At 37.5% G+C, this 27,581-nt stretch overlaps 3 protein-coding genes across 3 annotated transcripts in view; 2 read left to right on the plus strand and 1 right to left on the minus strand.

The window, feature by feature from the left end:
- The window catches only part of LOC139945767 (pikachurin-like), a 59,178-nt gene extending 50,499 nt beyond the window's left edge, over positions 1 to 8,679 (plus strand). The window contains exons 10-14 of the mRNA XM_071943178.1: positions 1,183 to 1,363; positions 1,591 to 1,669; positions 2,598 to 2,741; positions 3,472 to 3,659; positions 5,038 to 8,679. Coding sequence (XP_071799279.1) covers positions 1,183 to 1,363; positions 1,591 to 1,669; positions 2,598 to 2,741; positions 3,472 to 3,659; positions 5,038 to 5,183 — 738 coding nt within the window. The 3' untranslated portion in view covers positions 5,184 to 8,679. The remainder of the gene's footprint in view (positions 1 to 1,182; positions 1,364 to 1,590; positions 1,670 to 2,597; positions 2,742 to 3,471; positions 3,660 to 5,037) is intronic.
- Positions 8,680 to 9,926: 1,247 nt separating this feature from the next.
- The window catches only part of LOC139945768 (protein O-linked-mannose beta-1,2-N-acetylglucosaminyltransferase 1-like), a 42,304-nt gene continuing 24,649 nt past the window's right edge, over positions 9,927 to 27,581 (minus strand). The window contains exons 7-17 of the mRNA XM_071943179.1: positions 26,981 to 27,079; positions 26,232 to 26,359; positions 25,831 to 25,933; positions 24,604 to 24,773; positions 24,060 to 24,118; positions 23,661 to 23,733; positions 23,293 to 23,421; positions 22,299 to 22,424; positions 21,539 to 21,784; positions 20,788 to 20,897; positions 9,927 to 19,767 (exon numbers count right to left, since the gene is read on the minus strand). Coding sequence (XP_071799280.1) covers positions 19,701 to 19,767; positions 20,788 to 20,897; positions 21,539 to 21,784; positions 22,299 to 22,424; positions 23,293 to 23,421; positions 23,661 to 23,733; positions 24,060 to 24,118; positions 24,604 to 24,773; positions 25,831 to 25,933; positions 26,232 to 26,359; positions 26,981 to 27,079 — 1,310 coding nt within the window. The 3' untranslated portion in view covers positions 9,927 to 19,700. The remainder of the gene's footprint in view (positions 19,768 to 20,787; positions 20,898 to 21,538; positions 21,785 to 22,298; positions 22,425 to 23,292; positions 23,422 to 23,660; positions 23,734 to 24,059; positions 24,119 to 24,603; positions 24,774 to 25,830; positions 25,934 to 26,231; positions 26,360 to 26,980; positions 27,080 to 27,581) is intronic.
- Positions 14,541 to 27,581, plus strand: part of LOC139945769 (ribonucleoside-diphosphate reductase subunit M2 B-like) — a 67,267-nt gene continuing 54,226 nt past the window's right edge. Inside the window, exons 1-2 of the mRNA XM_071943182.1 lie at positions 14,541 to 14,655; positions 20,961 to 21,049. The gene's annotated coding sequence lies outside the window, so the exon portion shown is untranslated. The remainder of the gene's footprint in view (positions 14,656 to 20,960; positions 21,050 to 27,581) is intronic.

Genomic DNA, 27,581 nt, shown 5'->3' on the forward strand with positions numbered 1-27,581 from the left:
ACAGGAGTTGAGCACAAGTCAACTGATGCGAATTATTTGTTGCGAATTTGTGACCACAACATTTGTATCGCATTTGCAGGAAGTATGAACCGGGCTTTATCTTGGTCTTTTAGTGCGTACGGCATGTACATGTGTGTCTTGCTTAGTGCGACACCATTCAATTACAGAAAGCCAATGCAGAAATCCAAGTAGTGGCAGATTTTTCACATTTTTTAATGATATTTTGATTGTCTGATTTTTATGGAAGTTAGGGAGCCCGTTCACAGTTGTGATTGGTTAATGTACTAAAAGGCAGAGTTGTGATTGGTTAATGCATTAAAGGCAGAGCTTAGCCCCAACCCTCTCAAATTATTATTTGTTATTATAAATTCAATATGCTGCTGATCAAACCAAGAATACCGGGGCGAATCCCTTCTCTTTTCGATAACTGTACTGGGTTCTTTAACGTGCATGACACAACATGCAGGGCTGAAGCTTGCAACTATAATGGTTAAGTGTCTTGCTTAAGGACACAGGTGTCGTGACGGAGGATTACTGTCATGACTGTAGGCCTAAATGACAAATTGCTAATCACTGGGCCGGGCAAACTGATCTTAACTTAAATGTCGACACGTTTTGTTGTTGAGTGACTGCAGGATGGAGGATAGTGAAATGAGGTTGCTCGTGGGCAAGTGAGTCAAGGGAGTAAGGGTTTCTTTGAAGCTTTACAACAAATAAAATTTTAAATTTTTCCTTATACATCGTTGGAGGGTAAAACTGGGGAAAAATGTGAGTTGTTGTTTTCCCCAGATGCAACTAGAATTATATCAATAGATTTATTCATTCAATGACATCAAGTACAAAGTCAAAAGGAGTGTTAACTTATAATGATTTAAGCCACTGGTCACTCTCAAAATAAGTTTTAGCTTAAAAACTTACTAAAACCAAGAATTAAACCACACTACTATTAGTTACAATCATTAAACACTATGCACGATAGATGGCATGTTACTGTTGGTCTTATTTCGGACCACTTGGAGTGCGAACCAACATCAAATGACCTCCTCATGACACACCCCGATACTCAACCCCACTTTTTATTGCGTAAGTGGAGAAATCAAATATATGCTAATTCACTGAGGGCGTGCATATTATTGTTTATGATTATTATCAATAAGTTAGGTGGGTTTTTTTTTTATCTAGGTGATCATTAACGACAAACCTCTGGATCTGATTGATGAAGCTTTGCGAGGAGCCAACGTGATGAACGCCGATCACCCCTGCGTGGGTTTCCCGTGTCAGAACCGGGGAGAATGCGCAGCGCAGCATTCTACGTATTCTTGCCAGTGCCCCCTGTGGTTTGAGGGAATCAATTGCGAACAAGGTACGACGTCATTCTGTTAGTATATAGGAAGACTATTCCAAAAGAAAGTGAGCAGCCTAAGAAAAGGATATTTGACCATAAAAAATTAAAGATGATCATTAAGTCAGAGCAGGGGAATAATGGTGAACAAGTTTAGATAAATAAATTAAAAGTGTTTCACCTTTTGTTGAACATGTATGTCGTTCAACTTGTAAGTATTTATTAGTGTTGATGTTTTTTTAATTCAGAGATAGAAGGAGAGGTGAAGGTACCTTCATTTCAAGGCAGTAGCTACCTCAGGTTTACCAGTGACTGGGCCATGACAAGGTAAGTCCTCATATAGATTTGTAAACATAATTTATAAATACCTAAACAGTTTATCCATTCTGATTGGTCGAGAGGGCATCACGTGGTGGTGCTTGAACGGATGATATAACACCAGTAAAAAGTGTTGAAACATGGGCGTGACACGCGAGCTTGCACCTGTGCTTATAAGACAGTTTCTTCATTCCTATTGGTCGAGAGCAACGGCTGGTACAATTGTGCAACATCACGCGATACGCATGACGCGCACAGCAATCTCCTTATAAGGAGTTGTTTACCCGAGGGCCTTACCATTTCATAGCTGGAGGGGTGTTGTGTTAAAAGAAATCATTGAACAATTATATTTTTTGCATTTATTTTACTTTTTGGCCAAAAAGTGTTGATGTTTTTTTACCTTAAAAGGTATTTATGAATGGGAATCAAAGTGTGTTAAATCGGTTTTCAACTAGTGGTTTAAACCCGCCGAGGCCTGGTTCTTGATAATTTACCTGGACTTCGTCTAGGCATTCTACGCTTACAAGGCTAGCACAGAATAAGAGCACCGAACTCAAGCTCTGATGCTTCTGTTCAGCAGAGTGTGGGTTCGAATCCCGGTCGTGACACTTGTGTTCCTGAGCAAGACACTTCACTATAACTGCTTCTCTCCACCCGGGGGTAAATGGGTACCTGTGATCGAGGGCAGAGATGGTTCTTGTGATTAGTTTATCCGAGTAGCGCATATAATTGTCGCACAGGCTGTACACTTCCCAGGGAGTTGAGATGGTGAAGGAATGATTTAAAGCCCAGTGACCAGGGGTAATAATGTCGGAAGCACTTTGAGATGCCCTTTGAGTAAAAAGCGCTACCTGTATATAAAAACTGGTTATTATTATTATTATTATTATTATTATTATTATTGTACTGAGCATATTTGATTTCTTTGTCTATGCAGAGTTGGGGGAACTGACAACAGCATCCAGCTTGAGTTCCGAACATGGAGCTCAGATGGTCTGATGTTCTGGGCGGGACGAGATGTCATGAAACCAACCAGTGACTTCATGTCACTGGGACTCGATAACGGCATGCTCAAATGGAGGTGAGGAACAATCAACGTTTTCTTTCAGGAGGACCACGTTAACTGTTTACAAATGTTTATTTTTTACATGAAATATGGCGAGATGCTAACATTAAGGAGGAACTAAGTCTCTTTTCACCACCACATCTCCGTGATTGGTTCAATTGCTTAGTCCCAGCCAGTCGTTACGGTAATGTGCACTTTTGGTTTGGAGCTTCAAACTGGCAGGCAGTCTGCTCGTGATGTTAAATTGATTTAATTTTTTATTTTTTTTTACGGGGGTGGGCTTATCATCCTTACTCGCAGCTAAGAGCTGACTTGCGAAGGACGCAGCTACAACGTGTTCGAGAAGCAGGCATGCAAGGGCGCCTTTGGCTGCCAGCCACATCAACTCATTATGACCACAGAGCAAAGCCAAGATCGAAAGTGTTTGATTTTTTCCAGAGGAACAGCAGAGAACCAACGCACAACTCAACTCACATATGGCCCTGGGAATCGAAGCGGGGTCACCTTGGTGAGAGGCGAGCGCTTTACGCTCAAGCCAGCCATGCCACTCTGATTTGTGTCTAACTTTAGTACACTGTCTGAACATGGCCAAGGAGTTGACTTTGTGTTGTGTAGATGCATTCACCACATGATATCATTATTGCAGGCTATCACAGTTTATCTGTAATTCAAAACCTTTTTTTTTCTGGCAAATTTTGTAAGTTCTGGAATGTAAACTTTATTTTCTTTCAAATCCTTCTTGCAGTTTTAACTTGGGCAGTGGTGCTGTGTCAGTACTAACCAATAAGACATTTAATGATGGTGACTGGCATAAGGTGATCATCCAGAGAAACAAAGCATCAGGAACTATTGTGGTCGATAAAGGAGAGGGCCATATGGCTTCAGCGCCGGGAGCAATGAAAAGCCTCGATATTAACAACGGCATTTTTCTAGGTGAGTTTTATAAGTCATTTGAACATTACAAAATTATGTCTCGTTTAACATTTATGTGTGCTTATGAAGTGGCAACTTTAGGTCGGAAATCTAACTTTGATATTCATTAACAACAACATTTTTTGTCACAAAGTTATGTCTGGTGTAGCAACATTTTGAATGCCTAATAGAGATGCAACTTTTAATAATAATAAAAATAATAACTAGTTCTTATAATAGCGCATTTTTCAATAATCGTATCAATGCACTTTAGTGCTTTAGTCATTGCCATTAACTTTTCCCATTTAGATCGGAAATGAAAGTGTAAAAAATTTTACCGCCAAATATAAAAAGAAAATTCTGGCCCTAAAACCATTGGTACATTTAAAATACAAGTGATTGAATCTTAAAAACTCAGAAAATGCCCAAATTCCAGACATTGCCTTTCATAGTGTCAGATTATTCATTAAGGTGAAATCGCCAGTTGCATCTGCGGCTTAAACAGCTCTTTAAAACTGAACCGTGCCCGAGACCCAGTCAACTCCAATAAGCACCGATATGAATTGAGGCCCATCTTTCCCAGTCATGTTGCCAGACATGTATCTGTCGGCAGGAAATCATTCAAAAAATGTTTCACCGGGAAATTGACTTCCTTTTCATATGTGAGTCATTTAAAAAAAAAAGTGGAATGGAACTCAATAGTCTAGCCGAGCTTTTTATGGAAACAATCTCACCTTGAAAAACAAATATGACCGAATGGTTTTCCCATATGATATTTATCAGGAATGGAAATTTGAAATATTTGAGTCAAGTTGAGGGTGACGTGAAAGTACGCGTCAGTTTTTCCTTGATATCTATCAAAATATTTTGAGGTCCAACATTGGCAGGGAAAATGGATTGAGTCTGATTTAGATTTTTTGTTTGCCCTTTAATCAAGTAGTCTTGAAAGTATATTTTACACCATACATGTACATGTACATGTAGGTGAGCCCCAATGTACTCAATACATATAGGCAGTGTATACAAGTATCATAACAATGCGACTGTAGGCTAACCCCCAAAAACTGAAGATGAGCAAATTATACTGTTTGAAACAACTAGACCAAACCGGCTATTTTCAGATGGTTTTACCATCAAGTGAAAGTTATACATTCATAAAATTCTTTCCCAACAATTTGGCAATACTTACTTAACTTCTACTAGAACGGCACCTTTGAATGGTTTACAAATGTTGTATTATTTGATAGTATCTGATAGTCGCTTTAGTTTGTTTCTTTTCTTGCATAGGATTTTGAGAGCCAAACTGAACTTAAAATTTTATGCTATTTTTAGAAAATTATCTGACACTACTGTTTTCAGTTGTATCTGATAATACATTTTTGTTTTTGTTTCTTTGCAGGTGGAATGAAAGATATTGCGGAGTTGTCTTTCAAACGATACACGGTTGGTTTCCTCGGCTGCATACGTAACGTTCTCCTGGAAGGCGAAATGCTTGATTTATACCAACAACCTTCTGAAGGACGTAATATTAATCACTGCGCTTAAAATTATAAACTTTGGTCGCCCATTTTCTGTCAAGTTTTCTCTCATATTAATGTACTCTTTTCAATTTTTTGAGTGTGTTTTATTTTTGTCTTTTTTTGTTATTCAATGAGTAAAAGCCTAGTTCATACTTCCTGCGAATGTGACGCGAATTTTGACATCACAAATTTGCAGAGTTGAACTGTGCCATCAAAATTCGCTTCGCATTCGCAAGAAGTCTGTACTGGGCATTAGTGTTATTACACATTTTGGAGGATTCTTGTCTGCCTGTGACATACAATAATGGTGCAAGTTGAGTGTTTTACTCATAAACATTGTATTTAGTAACAAACACGTTTTTATATATAAACAAAAACATCTTTCTTACTGGCTATAATAATTAGTGTTGGACACTTTCGTAATGTTGGATTGAATACCTATGATCTCATAGATCGTTAAAGAAGTGTTCAAATCCTATATAAGTATTTTTTATTAAGATTAAGAAGTGTTTAAAGAGTTTTTGTGTTTTTGGCATATTAAAGTTTTGGGGGTTTTTTTATGCTAAAAAACCCACTCAAATAAAATGAGAATTTTATAGACCTTGCATTAACATCATCCAGCTGCCATTTTAGAGGTAGCCAATGAAATCGCACAAATACGCATGATGTACAGGATTGGCCAATGAACAACCTCCATTTGACCTCTAGGTGAGGGCGCCCTACTTAAATACCATCATGCATACAAGGTCTAGAAAGAAGTTTATAAAGTCCTAGGATTTGGAAAGCCAAAGTTTACTCTAGATTTGATCCTATGTTTTTTCTTTAATCACACAACTCTGTAAATTTTTCGGTCAAACCTTCTAAATAGTGCCCTCGCTTGATAAGACACAACAGTACTTTAAACACGCCATGTTCCCCTCCCATAGTGGCACAACTATTTTTATAAAGTTCAACACTTACCAAGATGTTACTCTTGTCTATGTCCATGATATTTGTTTCATGTTTTTTCTTCTTTTGTCTTCTTTTGTTGATGTATTAAAGTAAGATTTAACTCAATACTCTCTAAATCAGTACAAGAAATAACAATTTGTATGTTTTTGTAATCAAAATTACTCTTTTAAGAAAAGGATCTTTTGGATCTCGATAAGGTATAGTTTGTTCGCTTGTCTGTTTGTTTGTTGGGGTGTGTTCACGGGTTGTTTGTTTGTTTGTTTGTTTGTTTGTTTGTTTGTTTGTTTGTTTGTTTGTTTGTTTGTTTGTTTGTTTGTTTGTTTGTTTGTTTGTTTGTTTGTTTGTTTGTTTGTTTGTTTGTTTGTTTGTTTGTTTGTTTGTTTGTTTGTTTGTTTGTTTGTTTGTTTTGTTTTGTTTTGTTTGTTTGTTTGTTTGTTTGTTTGGGTTGATTTTTAATTTGCATTTGTTTTTATTTTTTTGGAGGGTGGGGGGGGAGGTTGAGGTTTTGATTGCAAGCATTTGGGCCCAATTTCAATCAACAGTTTACTCATAAATGTACTTGGCACAAACACATTTTACTCCTGCACAAACAGCAGCTTTTCGAAATGGGGCCTGGTGGTGGTTGTTTCAGCGGAAGGTACTTATACTTTTCATATTCAACCGATAACTGTTCTGTAATTTTATGCCATTTCAACCATTTTCTACTATTTTTGTTTAAGAATAAAGTAATAATACTATGCCTTATAAATGTAAATATCATTATCGGTTTGGTGTTAAGATTTTTTGTAAAAATATTTGTAAGTGGTTTTTAAACAGTCCAATAAGGAGATAAATAACCTGTGCTTTTTGTAGTTCACTTACCTACAGCATTATAGATATTAACCATTCGGCAGCCATCTTGGTTGGGTACCCTGTATACCTGAATACATTTAGTACTGATGTAATTTCTTGCGAAAAGGGATCTGACTGTGAACCTTACAGCTTTTTCTTCTTCACAATTTAAGACTCCTTAACCTTATCCTCATCATGAATCTAAGGCCGTGTCCGAAACGACGACTTCGGCTACAGCTACGTCTAGATCAGCGCGTCTACCAGTGTTGAAGAATAGGCAGAAGCGCGCGATCTAGCCGTAGCTGTAGCCGAAGTCGCCCTTTCGGACACGGCCTTATTACTGAATGAAGGTAAAAGCTAAGAATGTTTTTTAGTCGGGTCCCTTTTGTAGATTAGTGCTGTTATCATCGCAGCAAACTGGGAATCTGACAAAAATGGCTGCTGGTTTTGATCGAACCATCCTGAGATTGATTTCTCAAAGTGTATTGAGAAATTGTGTCCACTAGACTCGATAACACAAAGCGCTAAAATTGATCTTCTGGGCCCAATTTCTTTAAACTGTTAAGCAGAAAATATAACAAATAAGTGGGACACCAGCCACAATAATGCAAACTTAATGTAATTTTGGCTGGTAACCTGTTCCTGCTAAGCAGTTCTATTCTGTGCGTAGCAAGTTTTTGAGCTTGTAGGCTTTATGAAATTGGGCCCAAATGCTTAGTTACTAAGTAAAGTGTGGTGTCACAATACAAATCGTTATATTGATTTTGACAACTCGTCTTAAGATCAATCTTAGTGTTTTGTGAAATCGAGGTCAATGCACTCCCAAGTTCATTAATAGTACTCCCATTTTTGAGAAGGAATAGGAATAGCCAAGTAAATTATCATAAAAAGTCAAAAAGAGAAGTTTCTGTGGTGATACCAAATGGCCCTCCTGTCATGGGTGGCCATTTCAATTTTTATTTTACAATGACTGAGAAGGAAAAAACAAAGCTGCAGAATGAAGTAGAGACCTTCAAACAGCCGTTTTTATATAAAAAAATAGTTTTCCTCAGATTTAGAGTTGTCTTTCTTAATTTGTTTCAGACTAGAACCCAACCTGTTTTTTATTTTAATTTTAATATTAAAATAAAAAAATAGAAAATCGGAGACTGTTTGAAGGTTTAGAAATGTCTTTCTCCCTTTCTTTCTAACACAGATTTTTAACAAAATCCACATCCTTAATAATTCATGTTTGTGGATTGCATGGAAGTGTTAATCCTTTTACAATCGAACTCATTTTAAAAACATGTTTTCCTTCTTTTTTTCTGAATAATATGTTGTAGCTATGTTCAAAGTGGCCTCAGCTTTCTGGTTACAATTTCACTGTTGAAAAGTTTTGAAAAAGATTCTGGCCCCCATATCAAAGAGCTACTTAAGCACAAAAAGTAGCTAAGCACATCAACATTATGCTTACCAGATTAAGGTTACCAGCCAAAATGCCATGTCATATGTACAATTTGTAACTGGCATCCTGCTCATTTATGCTAAGCAGGGAATTGTTAAGCACAACTTTGTGCTTAAGCAGCTCTATGAAATTTGGACAAGGTCAATTCAATTTTAGTGTTTTAACAATGTTTCTTTTTTAGGTTGGTCCAATAAGTACTTACACAATTTCTATTTTGTAGACTTTATTTAAACAATGTTGTTATAACTTCATCTGTCGTTAATTATGAGTTATTAAATCCGGTATTATTCTATAATTTAGGTGTCTGAATAATTTTGGTATTTAATTACAAACAGGCGTCTTATCAACATAAAAACTTTATTTTGTTTAATGTATCATGTTAAAAAAACAAATATGTACATAATGGATTTGTTTTTCGCTTATGTTTAGCTGAAGGTTATAACAAAGGGTACAAATTGCATAACCTTTGCTTGCTTGCCACTTTGTAATAATATTCTTACAGAGCTGTACATTACTTGCTTGTATACTTCGGTGAACTTCATAAAGGGTGTGGACTCATCTAACAGTGAATCCTTTTGATCAGGGCTATAAATAAGCCATTTGCGAGTTAGATTTGAATAATGTCTGGTACAATGACTTGTTTAGTCACAATGTACCGCTTACATTTGAATTCTTCAGACTATAGAGACAGTTGCTATGTCGAATGGTTTGGGGGGCAAGCCTTTTGCATAGCATTCAACCTTCAGATGAGCTAACCCTGGTACCATTGTGCCATACACATTCATTCAGAATTGTGTATGTTTTTATACATACTATATGCAAAACCTTGCCCCTATTGATGTGACATAGCAACTGTCTCGATGTGTTAACTTGTGTTCAAGCCCGTCATTGTAGAGAAAATGTACCAGACAATATTCAAATCTAACAAGCAAATGGCTTATTGAAATCAGCCAGTGCAGTATCTGCTGAGATTTTTAGCATAACATGAGTTGTCACATTAATTAAAACAGTCCAGAAGATGAGCACTTTAGCAACAATATAAGTTATTACACAAGCGCAAGTGGAATACGGAAAAATATAGCGCGTCTGCATCCCATATCAAACAAGGCCGAAGGCCGAGTTGGATATGGGACGCAGACGCGCTATATTTTTCCGATATGCATGTGCGCAAAAGTTGTTCACAGATTCAAAGTGTATTACATCTTTGGGTAATCGGGAAAAGTCGTCTATAGTTTTCAATTTAAACACATCATATCACCAGCTTGTGAAAATGTCCGCAAATATTATCAACAATATGTATTTATTATGCATTTTTCAAAGCCAAGCAAGCCTCTCAAATCGCCTTACGATATCATAACCCTGTGGCTTCAACCTCCTGAAAAAGTTGGTATGAAAATATAATAATTGTGGTTTGAAATACATTGACATTGTGTGTGTAGTTTGGGGCACTCAAGTTGTCGACCATGTTTGTTCTTTTAGTTAAATCTATGGCCATGTTTGTTCTTTTAGTTCTATGGCCCTTTTCGAAACCATGGCTTCGTCTTTGGATTCGGCTCAGACTAGCTTGTCCCTGTGAGTGTTTTTAACAATTATTGCGTGTGCCAAAGCCGAATCCAAAGCCGAATCCAAAGCCGAAGTTGTGGTTCCCAAAAGGGCTTAAGACTGATTTGTACTCATGTAAAGGTCAGAATTTCTGCAATGTACTTAGATACTAAGTTCTTTCTAACTTAAGACCCTGCTAAGGGAATGGTATTTGTTTCGATTGCCATCCGTAAGCAGAATATAGTAGAGACGAGGGAAGTATGGGGAGACTAACGAGTGACATCCACGCCTACAAACTGAACTGAATTGTTCATTTTTAAAGTACTTATGAATCCCTAATGTTTTTTATTCATTTATTTTGTCCCTGTTGTTATCATTAAAAGAAGCCTGCATTTGTACATTAAATTTTTAAAAAGAGAAATTCAAAACAATTTTGTGTGGTGTATTTATACAAGTAGTCTCGTCTAAAAGCAATGCCCAATTTCATAGCACTGCTTTAGCACAAGGTTGCCAAGCAGAACAAAAATGCTTAGAAGAATAAGGTAACCATGCAGCTACAACACAATTTTACATCTACCAAATGAAACTGGTATCATGCTTAGCAGAAAATTGTTAAGCAACATTTTCTTCTTAAGCAGCTTCATGAAATTGGGCACAAGATAAAGGATTGCACTCGACAAGAAATACAATTTAGGTTAAAAAGTTGTTTATTTTTCCACGGTGGCTCGTATTGGCTCACATAAACAAAGACATGATGTTACAATTGTAATACCCATGGTAGAGCATTTCCTCAAATGCTTAGTACTAATTAAAAGTATGCCTTTTCATTAAGAACCCAGAAATTTTATTTAAATTATGGCATATTTAGTCGACCCATGATTGACTACTGACTAGCAACGTTCATGCCCAGTGACGCACTCACTCGAACGACTCATTTGGAAGTCTAGTCAACCTTCAGCCTTTTCACTATAGTGTCACTGATTCCCCTCTGCGCTTTACACATGTGAGAATGGAACACGCTGTTGGGACCAGTATAGAGGCCATGAGGCTGGTTCAAAATGGTTGACTACAGTAGTCAACCAGTGGTCGATCAGTCTGGGTTTGAGTAAAAATGGTCAACCTTTAGTTAAAACCATGGTGCACACTCGAACTTGCTCATGGTTGTACATGTGCATGTAATGTACCAAACATGAGGCAATTGACAGGCAATCAGTTCCAGGAAATCTCAAAGATAAGAAGCCATTCACATTTAAATGTTCTCATAATTTCCTATGGAATCGGGTCCATTGTTTGACAAAATACTATATAATACAAATATGCTACTAAAATGGTGTTGTAGCATGTACTGCAGTTGGTTGCCTTGTAAAGTGGCAAGTCGTACTATTTGTGCAGGCTGCACCTCTTTGATTAGTTCTATACATCATCAATAATTTTAGTTGCCTTGTGAGAGGAGGCCCCAACAATGAGAACAAGTGCTATCTGACAACAAAATTGCAACTGAAAAAGATTCACGATAAATGCCATTAATTAATACAAAGTCAGAAATTAATCTACTTGTTTAATTAGTCGATTGATATCCTCTGGTAAACGACAACAATGCATAGGTGAATGATATTTAGTCTGGTGGGTTTCTTCATAAACTGTTAAGTTACTGAGCAATATTTTCCACTATTTGACCCAATGCCTGTGTTGTCAGCAATCTTGGTAGCTCTGTTTTGGGAGTCAAATTGCATGGAAAGGTAAGCGTCCAACTGTGTACGCTTTCCCCCGTCATGCCCATGTGTAACCGTGTAGGATGCTTTTGAGGCAGGGTGTACAGACCCCCATGCATTGGCTGCCATCTTTGATGAAGCGTGCATGCATAAAAGGCTATCATTGGCCGAGAGTCATGCACAGCGCATTCATGCGTGCACTTTTCCATTATCTGTCATCAAAGATGGTGGTCAATGATGTCATGTGCAATCCATCTTTTTGAGGCAAAGCGTACATAGTTGAACGCTTATCTTTCCATGCAATTTAACTCCCAAAATGGCGGACTATTTGCCCTTTGAAAGGTCAGCCATTTGCAGGTAGAACCTCAAATTGGGGACAGCAGTGACTGGATGCATTATACAACTCGATGTCACAGTGATGTTGTGACACTTTCATCCAAACAGGGCCAAATTTCATGAACCTGTTAAGCAGAAGATACTGCAAAACAAATTTCTTTGCTATTAAACAAAAACTGTAGGGCACCAGTCAATGTGAACTTAATGTGCTTTGGGCTGGTAACCAGTTTCTGTTATACAAGTTATACTCAGCGAGTTTTTAAGCTAACAGGCTTTATGAAATTGGGCCCAGATACTTGAAATACATATAAAGCAAGGACTGGAGGCTCTACACTCACATGGCGGATCCACGCAAAGAGCAAATGAGCAGACAGTATCCACGAGTAATACAAGTGCAAAGGGTCATTACAGAGAACAAGAACTTAAGAAATAAATAATGAAGTTAAATTCCCCTTTATTAAGCACAATAATGAATACGAAACAATCAAAGACCCTACAAAATAAACAACTCAAATTTTGGTAACGGAACTGTGTTACGTTTACAAAACAAAATAGCCACTTGTGTTCATGCAGTCAAAGTTTTTATGGCATCTTTTTTTAAACAAATTTCCCCAGATACTCAATGTACACACCCTAAAATCAGACAGAATGCTTCTGAAATGTCCAAATAATATAACGAGTACACTTTCTGCTGAAAGTAGGTTTGAAACTAACCATTGATGAAACGTACATCGTTCTGAAGAGAACACTGTAGGGGGCCTACACAAACCCTCAACCAACCTCTGAAAAAATGATTGAGGTCCACAGAAAAAGGCAAATAGTGTTTTTTTCCAGATGACAATGTAATGGTTAAATGTTTTGTTACATGATAGTATAATTTATCCTTTTTTTTAGTGCCATGCATAGCAACATTTATAACATCAGATTAATACAAATTGTTCTAAACAATGACTGCGTTTTTGCCACAAATATTTTGTCCATGGTTGGTACCAGTACCAACTGTGAAATGGTGGAAAACACGAACGTTTTAATTACGTTTTGTATGCCAAGCGAGCTTCAAGATAATTACCCATTGTTTTAAAGTCAGTAATCTGATTATAATCCCAAACTTTACCAAGCTGTTAATTCAATTAAAATACTTCAAAAAATGTTTATGTCAAAGTGATTCACCCTCTCCCAATGAAATGTTAACTGGCTTAAAATAATCATGAACAAGTTTGGTTGAATCTGTAAATAAGTTTGCTTTTAGTGACACATTTTCCCATGCTTTAATAAAAACACTTATTAGATGTGTCTACACCTTCTTTTTATGGGTGCATTCGATAAGCTTCCCCGGGTCGACCCCGTGGTGCTCACTCGGGTGAGCCCCTGACAAGAGCTAAATGAACGATCACACTCGCCCTCTCGTGGTGACGGCATGCACCTCGGGTCACCCCCAAGTGACCCACTCCACAAGCAGGGCACTGGGGGCTGACCCGGGTGAGACCAGTCAAAGCTATTCGAATGCACCAGGGCAGACCGTTATTTTGCACCAACATATTCTTATAATTAATCATTAATAATCTTTCTGTTAGTATTTTACAAGTATATTACACACACATGTCAAATATTTCCTCTTTGGATGTGGAACCTGCTGAATTTTCAATCAAATAAATCACAATAATAACTTGATCAAAATCATTAGGGCCTAATTTCATAAAGCCTGTAAGCACGAAAATTTGCTTAGCATGAAATTTATTCCTTGATTTAAAACAAGATTACCAACCAAATTTCCATTCGTTGTATATTGGTTGTTACTGGTATTCAGCTGTTGTCCTGTTTTTATCAAGGAAGAAATTGCATGCTAAGCAAATTTTTGTGCTTACAGGCTTTATGAAATTGGGCCCAGGCTGGAAATCCATGTGTAGGGGCCATTTGCATAAATATATGTCATCTTAACCCCCAATTTTGTGTGTGAAATTGTAATTATAGCCATTGATTAGTGTAAGTAGTAACTGTTTCATGAGTAAGAACTTCCCTCATGAAACAGTTGTAGACAAGAGTCACATGTTTGGCACATTTCATGTGCTCCACACATGGAGCAACATTGGAGCTGGACCAGGTACCAGTGGTCTGGGCCCAAATGTTCGGTTAATCACAAACTGTTTCATGAGTAAAGACTTCCCTCATGAAACAGCCGTAGACAAGAGTCACATGTTTGGCACATTTCATTGTGCTGCACACACATGGAGCAACATTGGAGCTGGACCAGGTACCAGTGGTCTGGGCCCAAATGTTCTGTTAAGCAGAAATGAGCAGGATACCAATCACAAACTGTTTCATGAGTAAAGACTTCCCTCATGAAACAGCCGTAAACAAGAGTCACATGTTTGGCACATTTCATTGTGCTGCACACACATGGAGCAACATTGGAGCTGAACCAGGTACCAGTGGTCTCTGTGCCCAAGTGTTCTGTTTAGCAGACATGAGCAGGATACCAATCACAAATTGTACATGTGAGGTGATAGTTTGGTTGGTAACCCTATTCTGGTAAGTATAACTCTGTTGTGATGAACATGCAGCTCCATGAAATTGGTGGTGGCCATGAGAGAACAGAGTAACTTCACATGCTGCATGCTACAACCAAAGAGCAAGGTTTTCAACCCAGTGTTTTGCTTCCATGTGTCTTCTCATTATTACAGGTATGTGAAATTGTTCATGTATTTTCTTGACTGGTTTTAGTAATTTAAATACATGTATGGAAGTTATGATATTGATTTGTAACTTCACTTCAGTTGAAATGAGTTGAACTTATCTCAATGTTATCAACTCAGTGAAAAGGTTCCGTACCCTGCCACCACCTTTTCATTTGTTATGAAATAGAACAGTATCTCAAATGAATATTCCTCCCTTCATTTATGAAATAAAATAGTATCTTATTTACTCAAATGAGATAGTCATTCCTTTCTGTAAACATAAGTGAAAAGGTGGTGGCAGGATACAAAAGGTTTTCCGTTTTAAAAGGTCTATGTACTTTTTCCTAATACAAAACACAATGTCCACAGGTTTACACTAAACTTACAGTTTTAAGATAATGATAGTAGAAAGCTTCCCTTGAAATTTTACTCACTGAGGTGCTGTAGTTCTTGAAAAATTAGTAAAACAAATAATCGTATGCTATAATTATGGTATAATATCATAACTGGTTAAGGGGATTTTACATGCTAAAATCATTTTGGTCTCATGAGACGAACATTATTTTGTGACTTGTTTTACTCATTTCTCAAAAACTACACATCCTCAGTTATTAACATTTGAAGGGCAGCTCTCCACTATCATTATCTTCAAACCCTGTAAGTTTAAATCTATGGAAACTTTGAAAATGTCTTCGAATCCTTTAAGGAATGACCAGATTTCAGTTTTATAAGTTTGAGCATCCTTGTCTTGAGACGAGGTTCGAGGCAGGAAGTGATAAAGTGATATACATATTGATTGCTTTGCTTGTTTTAGTGAAGGATAATTTCTTCTTTCTGCTTTGTGTTTTTTTATTGTTCTGAAGTACAAGTATCAGAAGTACCAATCATGTAAGATTTAGGAAAACTTTCCGTATTCCACCACCATTTTGTTGACATTATTTTCTTCTTTTTCCAAACACCTGAGCAATGTTTTCAAGAGTGTTGTACAAATCCGTTGTACTGAACATACAAAAATAATTCTAATTTCTGTTAAATTGTTTGGAAAAGTTTCCATATGGCGCCACCACTGTTTTATAATGTAGTATCTAAATTACCTCAATGAGATATCCCTTTTTTGTAAATATTAGTGAAAAAGTGGAGCGCCATACGGAAAGTTATCCAAGGAAAGTGTGGGTGCAGAAGAAGTTATGCAAAGTGCATCGGAATGTTAACACTTAACGGATGGTTCATACATTTTCACTTGTACACAATGCATGATGGACACATGGATTCCCAGCCTCGTAGTTTATAATCATTGTTAAAATCATCAACCTCATCATCATTATCATCATACAATATTTTCAAGTCATATCTTGCTAAATATTTTTTTTAATGTCTTCACCATCAACTTTACCATCGCATTTTCATTAGCAAAATGTAAAATTTAATCATGCTCAAAGCGACAACTTTTGTCAAATATCCTCAGCATTCTCATATTTATCGTCACACACAACAACAAAATTTCATCCCTGCATTCTCTCAGCTTGTAGCCACTTAAAAAGCTCATCAAAACAGGTACATCCCAGAGCCCAAGTATTACATGTTTCTTGCAGACTCAGATTACATAATTAAGTCAAAATTAAATATAAATCTAACAATCACAGACATACCCCTTTGGTACGAACTTTGGTTCTTTCGTACCTTCCAAAACAAATTCTGCTTTATGGATATAGTCTCGCAAAACATGAAAAGAGGGAAAGGTCTGTGATTTGTGATGCAGAAATCTCCACTCTATGCACGAGCGCAAGATGGCGCTATTTGCTCCCATCAATGGGCTTGAGTAACAACCAGAGAAGAGTCATTGCCTTCCAAAATAACTTTTTATCTGTTAACATAATTCCCGGTCTGAGAGTAAAAAAAAACAAAAAACAAAAACAGAAATTCCACACTTTTTGCTCACACATCTTTCTTGAAGCAGATGAATTGTGAGCACAAAAAGTTGCTTAGCATAAAATAACTTTTGCTTAGCATGAGTATGTTCCCAGCCAGAACACTGTAGCGTTGACAGGGTGTGGCAATGAACACAGTTTAATGACACAAGAAGGTACAACTGGCTTTTCTGTCCTCGTTTCGGAGCTTTATTTACACTCAACAAGTCATACTAAATACACGAGAGAGAAGCCTAGAGTGCGCCCTCTCTCACGAGCAGATTTACTGATCGGCCTGCAGGGACCGCTAGCAATGCTCCGACGGGGAGTCGTGCTGGCGCCCCCTATCGGTCGATTGACACCGTAATGTACAGTACCATTGCTGTGACTGGTATCCCACTCATTATTGCCTAGCAGAATTGTCTGCTTAACAGCTTGATGAAATTTTAGCACAGGGCTGAGGACGAAGCTTTGGCTTGATTGATTCAAACAGGGAAATTAAGAGCCCCCCCCAAAAAAAAAATATTATAAAATAAAAATGGCCGACACACATGTACACAAAGTGGAGATTTCTGCAAGTGGGGTATCTAATTACTAATACTACAGGCACTTCCAATTGTTTAGCACCCAGTGCCGTTATATATAACTCTCTAAACAAGAGACCTCACTTGACCTCAAAACAAATATTTAAATAAATACCATATTTACAATTGTTTTAATATCGCTACCGAGTGGAAGTATAGGTTAATGAAATGCTACGTCTATGCCAAATAAACAGCAGGGCGAACATGAGCTTTTTTAAGTATCAATTAGTAGGATATGTCAACATGGTGTAATAAGTTTCAAATCAAAGGATAGTGTTTTTATTTTATTTTATTTTTTTAATAGGAACAATTACCAAGTTTTACTCTGCAAATCATTCACCTACAAAACTCCACACATGAATGAGTTAAACAATAATTTCTGATAAACCACTGAAACCTTATGGCAAGACCAGCTCGCCAATACTAAACAGTATTAAACCTAACCCCGTTTTTGAGTTGAATTTCCCTCCATTATTTTATTTCTCATTATCTAAATTGTTTGAAAACTTTGCCAAATTCTGAAACTCATCATGCCAAGCTGTTTTTAAAATGTTCAAGCACCATGGGCGTCACTGCAGAGCAACAGACTCAAGCGGTTAGCGCTTTAAGAAACCTCTATTATTTTGAACAATGTGTGACAATCGGGATGCTAGTAACCTGTTTTTACTTTGTAGCAAATTTGTTTCTGACCTTACTTTCGCTCTTGACAGTATTATCAAATCGGCCACAAGTTTACCTGTTTCACAAAGAACATCAAAAGCCTTTTGGGGAATGTGAAATTAAAAAAATCGTCCTTCAAAAAAAAAACACGCCAATTCTCGCAAGAATACTTGGAATAACATCAAATGGTTTATCATTCTACCCTGTTAAACTGGACAATTGCACGTATTAAAACATCGCTTCAAAGTGGGGACAACTTAAGTAATAAATGAGGACACAAAATATATCAATTTCTAATAAATACAAGCAAAGTTATCTGCTAGTTCTCCAAACACTTCAGAAAACTTGTAACTTGAGTTCAGGCGCTAATTGTATGTACACATTTGGTAGGAGTTTTGTATTGCAAGATATTTTGAACACAGTGCTTGAAAAAAACTTTATTATTTTGAATACATTTCATAGTTTTTCCCGGACAAAATAATAATAATTAATGAAGAACTATTCCAGAATTCAATAACAGAAGGGTAAGATCGTGCGCATATTTTTGCAGTTTTGATTTATCATGTCAATAAAAACAAATTACAAACACAAATCAACACAGATTCTTATTAATTAGTATCGCTTACAAATAACCCAAATAACTTTAAAAAATCATAATAAGTAACACCTTTTTTGTGTGAAGTCTTTTGGACCTGAGGTTATTTTGTTCACAAACTCTTCTTCTCCAATGAGCAAGTTTTAAAAGTAAATTTTACAGACAAAACTTGTCTTTTGAATAATCTCACTGTAAAACTTGAAGTTTGACATTTCTTTCATCTGTAGACTCAAATTACACAAGTTGCTTTAGGCACTGGACACCTTTGGTAGTTGTCAACGACCAGTATTCTCACTTGGTGAATCCCAACATATGCATGTAATAACAAGTCTCTTTAAATTTTTGCACAATTAGTCATCGAAGTTGCAAGAGAAAAAACACCCCTGTTGCACAAATTTGTGTGTTTCAGATGCCTCATAAAGGCTTCAAGTCTGAAGTCTTTTAATATTTAAGTGAGAAATTATCTCTTTCTGAAAAACAACGTTACTTCAGAGGGAGCCGTTTCTCACAAGGTTTTATACTATCAACAGCTCTCCACTGCTCATTACCAAGTAAGTTTTTATGCTAACAAATATTTTGAGTATTAACCAACAGTGTCCAGTGCCTTTAAAGCAAGAGTTTCTAAACACAATGAGCTTCGTGCATTGCTACATCAGGGCACAATTTAGTTATTTCATTCTGGCCGTTTTTTTTTATTTATTTAAGATAAGTTTTCCAGATTAAGGTTAAATCAATCCATGGTATTCAATAAGTAACTGATTTTCTGTAAGTTTTTGTTAACCACTATATATAGCAAAGTCTTGCAGTTATGTATAATGTTAAGTCATAGTTAAATTTCAGTATTACCAAAAGTAGACCCAGCTTTTAAATTATTATAAACATATACAACAAGCTTTGTGAAATTATGCTCCGCGTACTAAAACAGCTATAAACCTGGTTAAAAAAACAACCTCTCGGCCTGAGTCATGATTTACTTGTTTGCTACTAGCAAACATTTGATGCTTACATCAGATGATGTTTTCCCGCTATTAAGCCAAAACATATTTTGCGGCTAAGCGAGAAGATTCTTCTGGTAGGAGGTAGAACATTATTGGGGTTGACAAAGCACTCTCCCATAAAGCATCAAATCAAATACAGACCTTGTAGGCACAAACGTTACTCCTTGGATGACACAGAAGGAAGTTCTTTTCCTGCGCTCCTGAATTCATAGTCTAAGCAGCCAGAATCATCTGAAGTTGGAATCGTTCCCTGAATAACGTCGCTGCTGCGTTGTATTTGAAGACACTGGGAGAGGTTGGGACTCACTCAGCGGAGTTTAGTCTTGGCTTCTTTTTTTAAGTAGATCGGTTTAACATCGGCAGGTTTGTACTTGCTAAAACAACCAAAGGAAAACAAAAACAGTTGATGAGCATTTTGTTTGAAAGCTTTCTAAAAAAAAACAAAGTAACATCCCCTTAAGGTGATCTCTTAGCTTCCTCTTCCCAGGTCGTATTGTAAACTTGGGTGTGATCCCTGGCTACATGGCAGTTAAAGGGTGTATGACTTCTGACTGGCACCCTTAACAAAAAATATTATTGACAAAATAGAGAGACTGCCAACACGAGGCTAGATAGTTGGTGGTGCGCCAGCATGTCAATCCAGAAAACGGTGGTTCAAATAACACTCAACTAAACTTTTCTTTGTTCAACTCAAAAACTTCCTGAAAGTTAGAACCACCAAAGTTTGACAATGTTTCTGCAGTTCTGTAGCTAAGGTGGGTAGTGCTGGGCGGGCCTGCCCAGGACTCGCAACTTTTTCAACCCACTCAGTGAGCAAAATAATTTGTGCCGCCCAGCACAGATTTCCCTTAGAATAAATACAAAAATTTTCCACTGTGCATTGATCTGAGACATTATGATGGAGTATCAAATGTCACAGAGAAAGAACACAGTCAAAATGAAACTCAGCTTATTGCATGGCCCAATAGTATAAAATATTAGGAAACCTAGAATCTAGCCTACATCAAGCTTGCACTTCAGCAATAATGGCTTCATAATTAAACATGAATAATTTTGTTGATCCGCTAGCCCTTGGTGGACTTAGAGCCCACCACTAAAATTGGTCTAGCTACAACCCTTGTGTCCTTAAGCAAGACACTTAACCATGATTGCTTCATAAAGTTGGGGAGGTAGTGCTTTCTGCTCTACCAGCCAGGCTTCTGATGGATGATTCCCAAGCCTACATCCATATGGACTGAAAAGGGGGTAACCCAGTTTCAGCCCTAGCTGGTGGCAACGGCCCCTGGATAAAAACAGATTGTAGCCCACACCTTAAAGTGGCCTTCAGGCCTTGTGTGTCTGGCGACTTGCATTATACAAATTTTTGAAAACCTGTATAAAAATGGATAACTTACGCATAGGGAGATGCAGGGAAACCAACAATAAATAAAGCATTTTCCTTCATGAATAACCGCCAAGACGCTTTGTGGTAATTTCTTGCATCAAGATCCCAGATCCGGAAGCACTGAAACAATAACCGAATAAGAATTACAAAAAATTATCGTCGGTAAACTTTTTTTTCTTTCAGAAACTGTGCAGACTAGAATTGCTCTTCAGATGATCAGGCATTCTTTGAGGTGCACATACATGGATCGTTTGGATGACTTACAGAAATTGGTAAGCAAATTTTGTTTGTTATTCATTGTTAAACTGATTTTTTTGTGACGTCACTCTTTTGATGAAAGTGTAGAATATTTTTACAAATCTACACTATATGTTTTACCAATTTACAGTTAACTTTAGATTCGTAACAAACTAAAGTGATAGTTCAACTTGAAAATTACTGTTTTTCCAAATTAAAAGCTTACAAATGATGTGCAAAACTCAGCTGAAAACATGTTATATTTCAATTTCCATTGGTAAAAACACAATATTGTACTTGATAATGTTGAAAGCACTGACACGCTTAAGTACATTTTGCAAAATAGTTATAAATGTGACCAAATGTCATTTGACAAAGTACAAAGTTTTGGGGAAATAGTTGTAGAAGTGTAGATCCGTGACTACACTGTACTCGCCTTCGGCTCGTACGATCTTTCCTTGAATCTACACTTTCTCGTCTCCTTAACTTAATATGAAAACTGGGCAGACTAAAAAAAATATTACCTTAGCTAGAGCCAACCACGTATCATAGTCGTTTTCATTGTACATCTGAATATACATGACGTAGGATTTGCCCTTGGTATCCGGTATAAACCGGTCCTCGCAGGCACCCACTGTGTGATCCAGCACAGTCGCTCTGCTGATTAATCTATGCATCTTCTCTTCGTATGCATCTTTGGTCATCGTATCGACACCTTTTAGCTTTACGTGTGGTACTGTGTTGTATGGATGCTTCTTAAAGTATATATCCTGAAAGGCAAAGAGGGGGCACAATTGGAAATTTCATTTCTTTTCATTTGGCCTGGTTGTGGAGTCATGAACTCCCAGAAAAGTGAACTTAAATACTAGCAAAGAACCCAATGAAGAGAAGACAAGGAAGGAAAGTTCAGTTTTAGATATGGGAGGGAGAACAACAGGGGATTATTCAAGGGAAACCCCACACAGTCAGGTAGGAACTAAAACCCAAACCACGTAGTGCCCCCGCTGTGATTCAAGCCAGGTCCTAGAGGTCGAGGGCGAGGAAAGATTCCACAACCCAAACCAAACATCAGGAATGATTAAGATCTGAAGCTTTGTATGATCAGTAATGTAAGATTGTTATTGCAAAAAGTAGAGGAAAGTGCCATGCACAAAGAGGCTTTATAATGTCAAAAGCTGCTGTGGGCACCTAAACATAAGTTGTTATCGCCATTAAGAATGATTACAAGAGCTTTGCGTGACCAGTAAAGAAAAACAACCAAGGCTCTAAACCTCCATAACTTACCTGGAAATAGCTGTTCATGTTGAGGCCACTGGAGCCGAAATGAAACGTTCTTGAAATGTCAGGGATGATACATTCTCTTCCCTTACGGACCGACGGCGATCGCATCCACATGTCCCAATCCCAAACCTAGATAGAAACAAAAATCCATAAAAAACAATAAATTACTGACAAAATGCAATCAGGCTGCGCCCATCTTGGTCACACACCCTGTGTACCAAGAGTGTTACAACATTGTTTTCAATCAATACATACCAGACACCAGACCATTCTCAGTTATTTCTCTCTCTTTTGTGGGGACCATGGTCATGCTCTAAAAACTATTTACTTGGGAGGGAGAAAGTCCTAGAGCTCTCTATGAGTATTTGTTTGTGATTATATAAACATAAAGTGATTGTGTCGTGCTATTTGTTCTGTCTGCTGTTGGTTGGAGAATTACTATCTAATTCAAGTGCAGAAGATCATTTTATATTGTAGACGTCGACGTATGGATTTTGCTGTTGCATTATTAGTGAATGCTCGTCCTATGTAACTAAACATCAAGTGACTGTGTTGTGCTATTTGTATTGTCTGCTGTTGATTGGAGGATTACAATCTAATTCAAGTGAAGAAGATCATTTTATATTGTAGACGTCGACGTATAGATTTTGCTGTTGCATTATTGGTGAACGCTCGTCCTATGTAACTAAACATAAAGTGATTGTGTCATGTTATTTACATTGTCTGCTGTTGATTGGAGAATTACAATCTAATTCAAGTGCAGAAGATCATTTTATAATGTAGAGTTGATGTATGGATTTTGCTGTTGCATTATTGGTGAATGCTCGACGAATCTCATAAAGGTTAAGAAGCTACAAGTTTTAGATCTGTAGGCTTATGTGGGGTGTCAGTGGCTCAGTGACCAGGGGTAACAATGTCGCTTCGATATGCCCTTCCGGCTGTGATAAAGCGCTATATAAAAATTGATTACTATTAGGCTCTGAGTAATTTTGCAAACCTTTTCTGGTGTGGGCCAGTTTGGTTCCAGCTCTTCCTTGTAGAGTTTCCTTTTGAGAAGCCACCCTAGACCTGGCATGGTCTCCACTCGATATAATAATCCTGGATCATTACATGTATGATCATACCCCTACAAGAAAGAAAGAACGGTATCAGTAAGATCAGAACCTTTCAAAATATTTTCAAAACAGTATAATACTCAGATTACAGCTCTTCATTTGTGTGTTGACTAATCGTTATAAGATAAGAAAGTGTCATAGTTTATCATTGTCTGACTTTATTTTGTACTGGTGCTCGCTGTTGTGATCTCGCGTGGTAGTATGGTAGTACATGGGAGAACAAATTATTCAAAAGAGTAGCTGAACTGACCTGATCATTCCATGCCGATATGCAATATAGACTATCGTCTGCTTCAAGCAGGTGACTTGTTTGGCTAAAATAACTGCAAATAACAAGCAAGGGAGAACAAAATGATGAAGTTATTAAGTTAAAGGGAATGTAAAAAGAATATTTGTTAGCTGATATTGTGAGTTGTAGATGTCTGACGCCTGTAAATTGAAGGAATGCAGTGGAACTTTGGGAGAAATACATGTTTGTAGACTTTGATATAATTTGGTATTGTACACATGTACTTGATTCTCACATGGGGAGTGGGTTTAAATAAATTTGATGTATTATACCACTTGATTGAATACAAAAGTTGTGTGTTAAGTTAGCAACGCATTGTTTTTCAGTCTTAAATACACACAAATAAGGAAAACAACTTACCTAAATACATCTTCTGAAACGTCTAAATCCTCTTCAAAAATTATTGCATACTTGGCATTCTGAAAAGGAAAGTTTGGCAAGTTGAAATAAATGAGAATTAAATAATGAAACTAATAAATATTTATCAAAGTTGAAAATGATAACAGAGAATGAATATTCATCAAAGTTACAAAGGATATCATCAAATTAATATTCGTCAAAACTAAAAATGATATACAATAATTACAAATTTTAAATTGGCCCTTTATATAGAAATTATCAACAAAATGCAAGATCAATATTGTATGTATTCATGGACATTTGCTGTAGATAAATGGGGACATGAATACCCATCAGTTAAAAAACAGTGTGATTGGACTAATCTTATTATATGAATATTGATGAGCACTGTGATTGGGCTAATCTCATTGATGAGCATTGTGATTGGGCTAATCTTATATATGAATATTGATGAGCACTGTGATTGGACTAATCTTGTATTTGAATATTGATGAGCGCTGTAATTGGGTTAATCTCATTGATGAGCACTGTGATTGGTACATACCGGGTACATAGAGAAGGTAGCAGTAAGGCTGGCTTTGTAATGCTGGCTGATACGACCTGCTTTGACCCCTATTGGTGTGTGTTGAATTCCCTTGAGGTCAAACAGACGGATGACCTCTAGAGGTTCTTCAAAGTAGCCATCGATGAAGACGTTGATCATTTTAGGATTCACTGAGGAGGAAAAAAAAATAAAAAATTCTTTGTAATTTTTTTGTCAAGAACTTTGCAGTCTCCTAAGAGCAGGGACTGGAGCAGAGGAAGTTTGAGCTGTCAGCTTTCAGTGTTCTCCCCTGAGGATGCTAAATGCAACAATGGCGTGTCATGGCCGAGCGGTTAAGAGCACCGGATTCAAGCTCTGGTTTTTGAACTGCAGAGTGTGGGTTGAAATCCCGGTCGTGACACTTGCTTTGTAAAATTGGGGAGGTAGTGCTTTCTGTTCTACCAGCCAGGCTTCGGGTGGACGATACCCAAACCTACATCCGTATGGACTGTAAAGGGGGTAACCCTGTGTAAGCCCCATGAGTAGGTGGCAACCGCCCTTGGAAAAAAATTGATTTGTAGCCCACACCTTGAAGTGGCCTTGAAGTGGCACCTTGAAGTGGCAACTTGCATAACAACAAAAATATGCACCAAATGGTAATAGTTGTTGTAATCTGTTGCATTGGTCAATCAACTCAGATGGCATTCTGAATTTGACTGAATTTGTTGCATTTTGAAGTCAAGTGACTTCATTATGGTGTTGCATTTTGTCGTATTTGGCAGTCAACTCAAGTTCATACCTGAGTTGCATTTGACCGAGTTCATGGTCCCACATAGTGGCTAAGTCACCACTACAAATATGTAGGGCAAACACCCTTGCTCAATCCTAACACAAACAACATGCCTGCACAATGCAACAAAATTGTTGCATTTTGTTGCATTTGGCATGGTTCTCATTTCAACTGTGTTGTACTCTGTTGTATTTGGCATGGTATGTAGAGGACCCTAATGGGGGTTTTAAACAGTGGTCCACTGACCAAATGCTAGTTAATACACCCAAGGGACCAATCAGAATTCTGTCTAACCTTATTGTAAGATTATTTTACGGCCTTGAGTTGTAAAGTGCGCATGGTTTTAGCTCCTTTTTAAAAGATGTTTAATCCGTTATGTATTTAAAAAAATCATTGTTTTGCTTTGTTGCTAGACGTACATGTCGTTGCTCTTTCTTTGTTGTATTTATTATTCTTACCTCCATGAGCAGAAAGCAAAGACCTGAGCATTCGGTACAAGTAGTTGGGTCTATTGCTGGCTATGACCACTACCGGTAAATTCCACACTGTGTTGTTTAACAGCTGAAAGATACAAGAGAAGAAAATTTAGATATGGATTAAAATCTGCAAAGTTTTTGCAGTGTCATGTTCCCCTTGTCTGCTTGATGTAAAACGTGAATACTGATTCTCAGTGCATCAAAATGAGGTCAGACTAGGGTTTGGTCTAGAAATAGACCCAGCCTTGCAAACGAGAAACTAAAATTTTACAAACTACATACATGATATTCAAATTGGCAAAGTTTTTGCAGGGTGATAGACTTTTATTTATGATGCCGCCATATTCATGTCATGTTCCCTGTCTGGATTGTATTGCTCTTACCTTTTCTGGTTTCATTTCGATGGGAGCTGGGTCGTCACAACTGCAGAGGCTGCCGTACCCCTCCACCTGATTACAGAATGAACGTCTCCTCTGATTGGCTTCGGTGTCTGGCCAATTACATTCAGTTTCTGCAGGGATCAATAAATACATTGAAACGATTGGTGATTTTGAAAACTAGTGCCTGTCGACTCATTCCCATCTCAAACGAGTGACTTAAAACCAGGAAAGCTTAATTTAAATGAGTGAACACCTGGCACTAAACCCCTGAAGTTGATCTTCTCTGAAAAAAAAAGAACTTACAAACCAAATGTATTTATCCCATGCCTACATCTTTACGGAATGCGAAGGGGGTAACCCTGTTTTAGCCGCAGTGTAAGTAGTAACGTGCCCCTGGTGGCGATTTGGCATGTCATGGCCGAGTGGTTAAGAGCACCGGATTGAATCAAGCTCTGGTTTTTGAACAGCAGAGTGTGGGTTCGAATCCTGGTCATGACACTTGCTTTGTAAAATTGGGGAGGTAGTGCTTTCTGCTCTACCGGCCAGGTTTCGGCCTGATGATACCCAAGCCTACATCCGTATGGACTGTGAAAGGGGTAACCCTGTTTCAGCCCTAGGAGTAGGTGGCAACGACCTCTGGACACAAATAATTGTAGCACACACCTTGAAGTGGCCTTCAGGCCTTGTGTGTCTGGCTACTTGCATAAATAAAATAACAATTAAAAAAATAAAATAAAAGAGTCTGAACCTACCTTTGAGCGAAATGAGAGGAATGGTTGTCTTCAGAATAACTGGGGAGGCCCACTGGGTTAAGTCCGCTGCTTTATTGTACATCTCGGCAAAAGGGTGGCCTGTAAATAATGAAATTAACATTAATAATAATAGTGGCTTCTCATATAGTGCGCATATATCTGTCATTCAGTGGCACTTAACAGTAACATACAGTATTTCCTGCAGGCATCTGCGACTACAATTTAATTACGAGACCTACTCTTTTTGCATAGCACAATGTGATGGTTTACAAGGTGCCATGATCCTATTGACACAATAATACATTATTTTCCTGAAAGGTATGTGGGACTACGTTTAAATTATGAGACTTAACTCCTGCAACATGTACATGTAATGGTTTAAAAGGTGCTGCCAATCAAACCATGATCACTGGGGCGAACCCCTTCGCTTTTCGAAAAAGTGCACTGGGTTCTTTTACGTGAGTTTCACAACACATAAAATAAACAACAAAATTAAACAGACACTCTGCTCCCCTTTCTACAGGAATTAACTTGTTTTAACCCACTGAGACCATTCATTTATCAGGCCTTATACATACTTCATGCAATGAAGGTGATTGCC

The sequence above is a fragment of the Asterias amurensis genome, chromosome 13 (assembly GCF_032118995.1).
Source record: "Asterias amurensis chromosome 13, ASM3211899v1".
NCBI classification, from domain to species: Eukaryota; Metazoa; Echinodermata; class Asteroidea; order Forcipulatida; family Asteriidae; genus Asterias; species Asterias amurensis.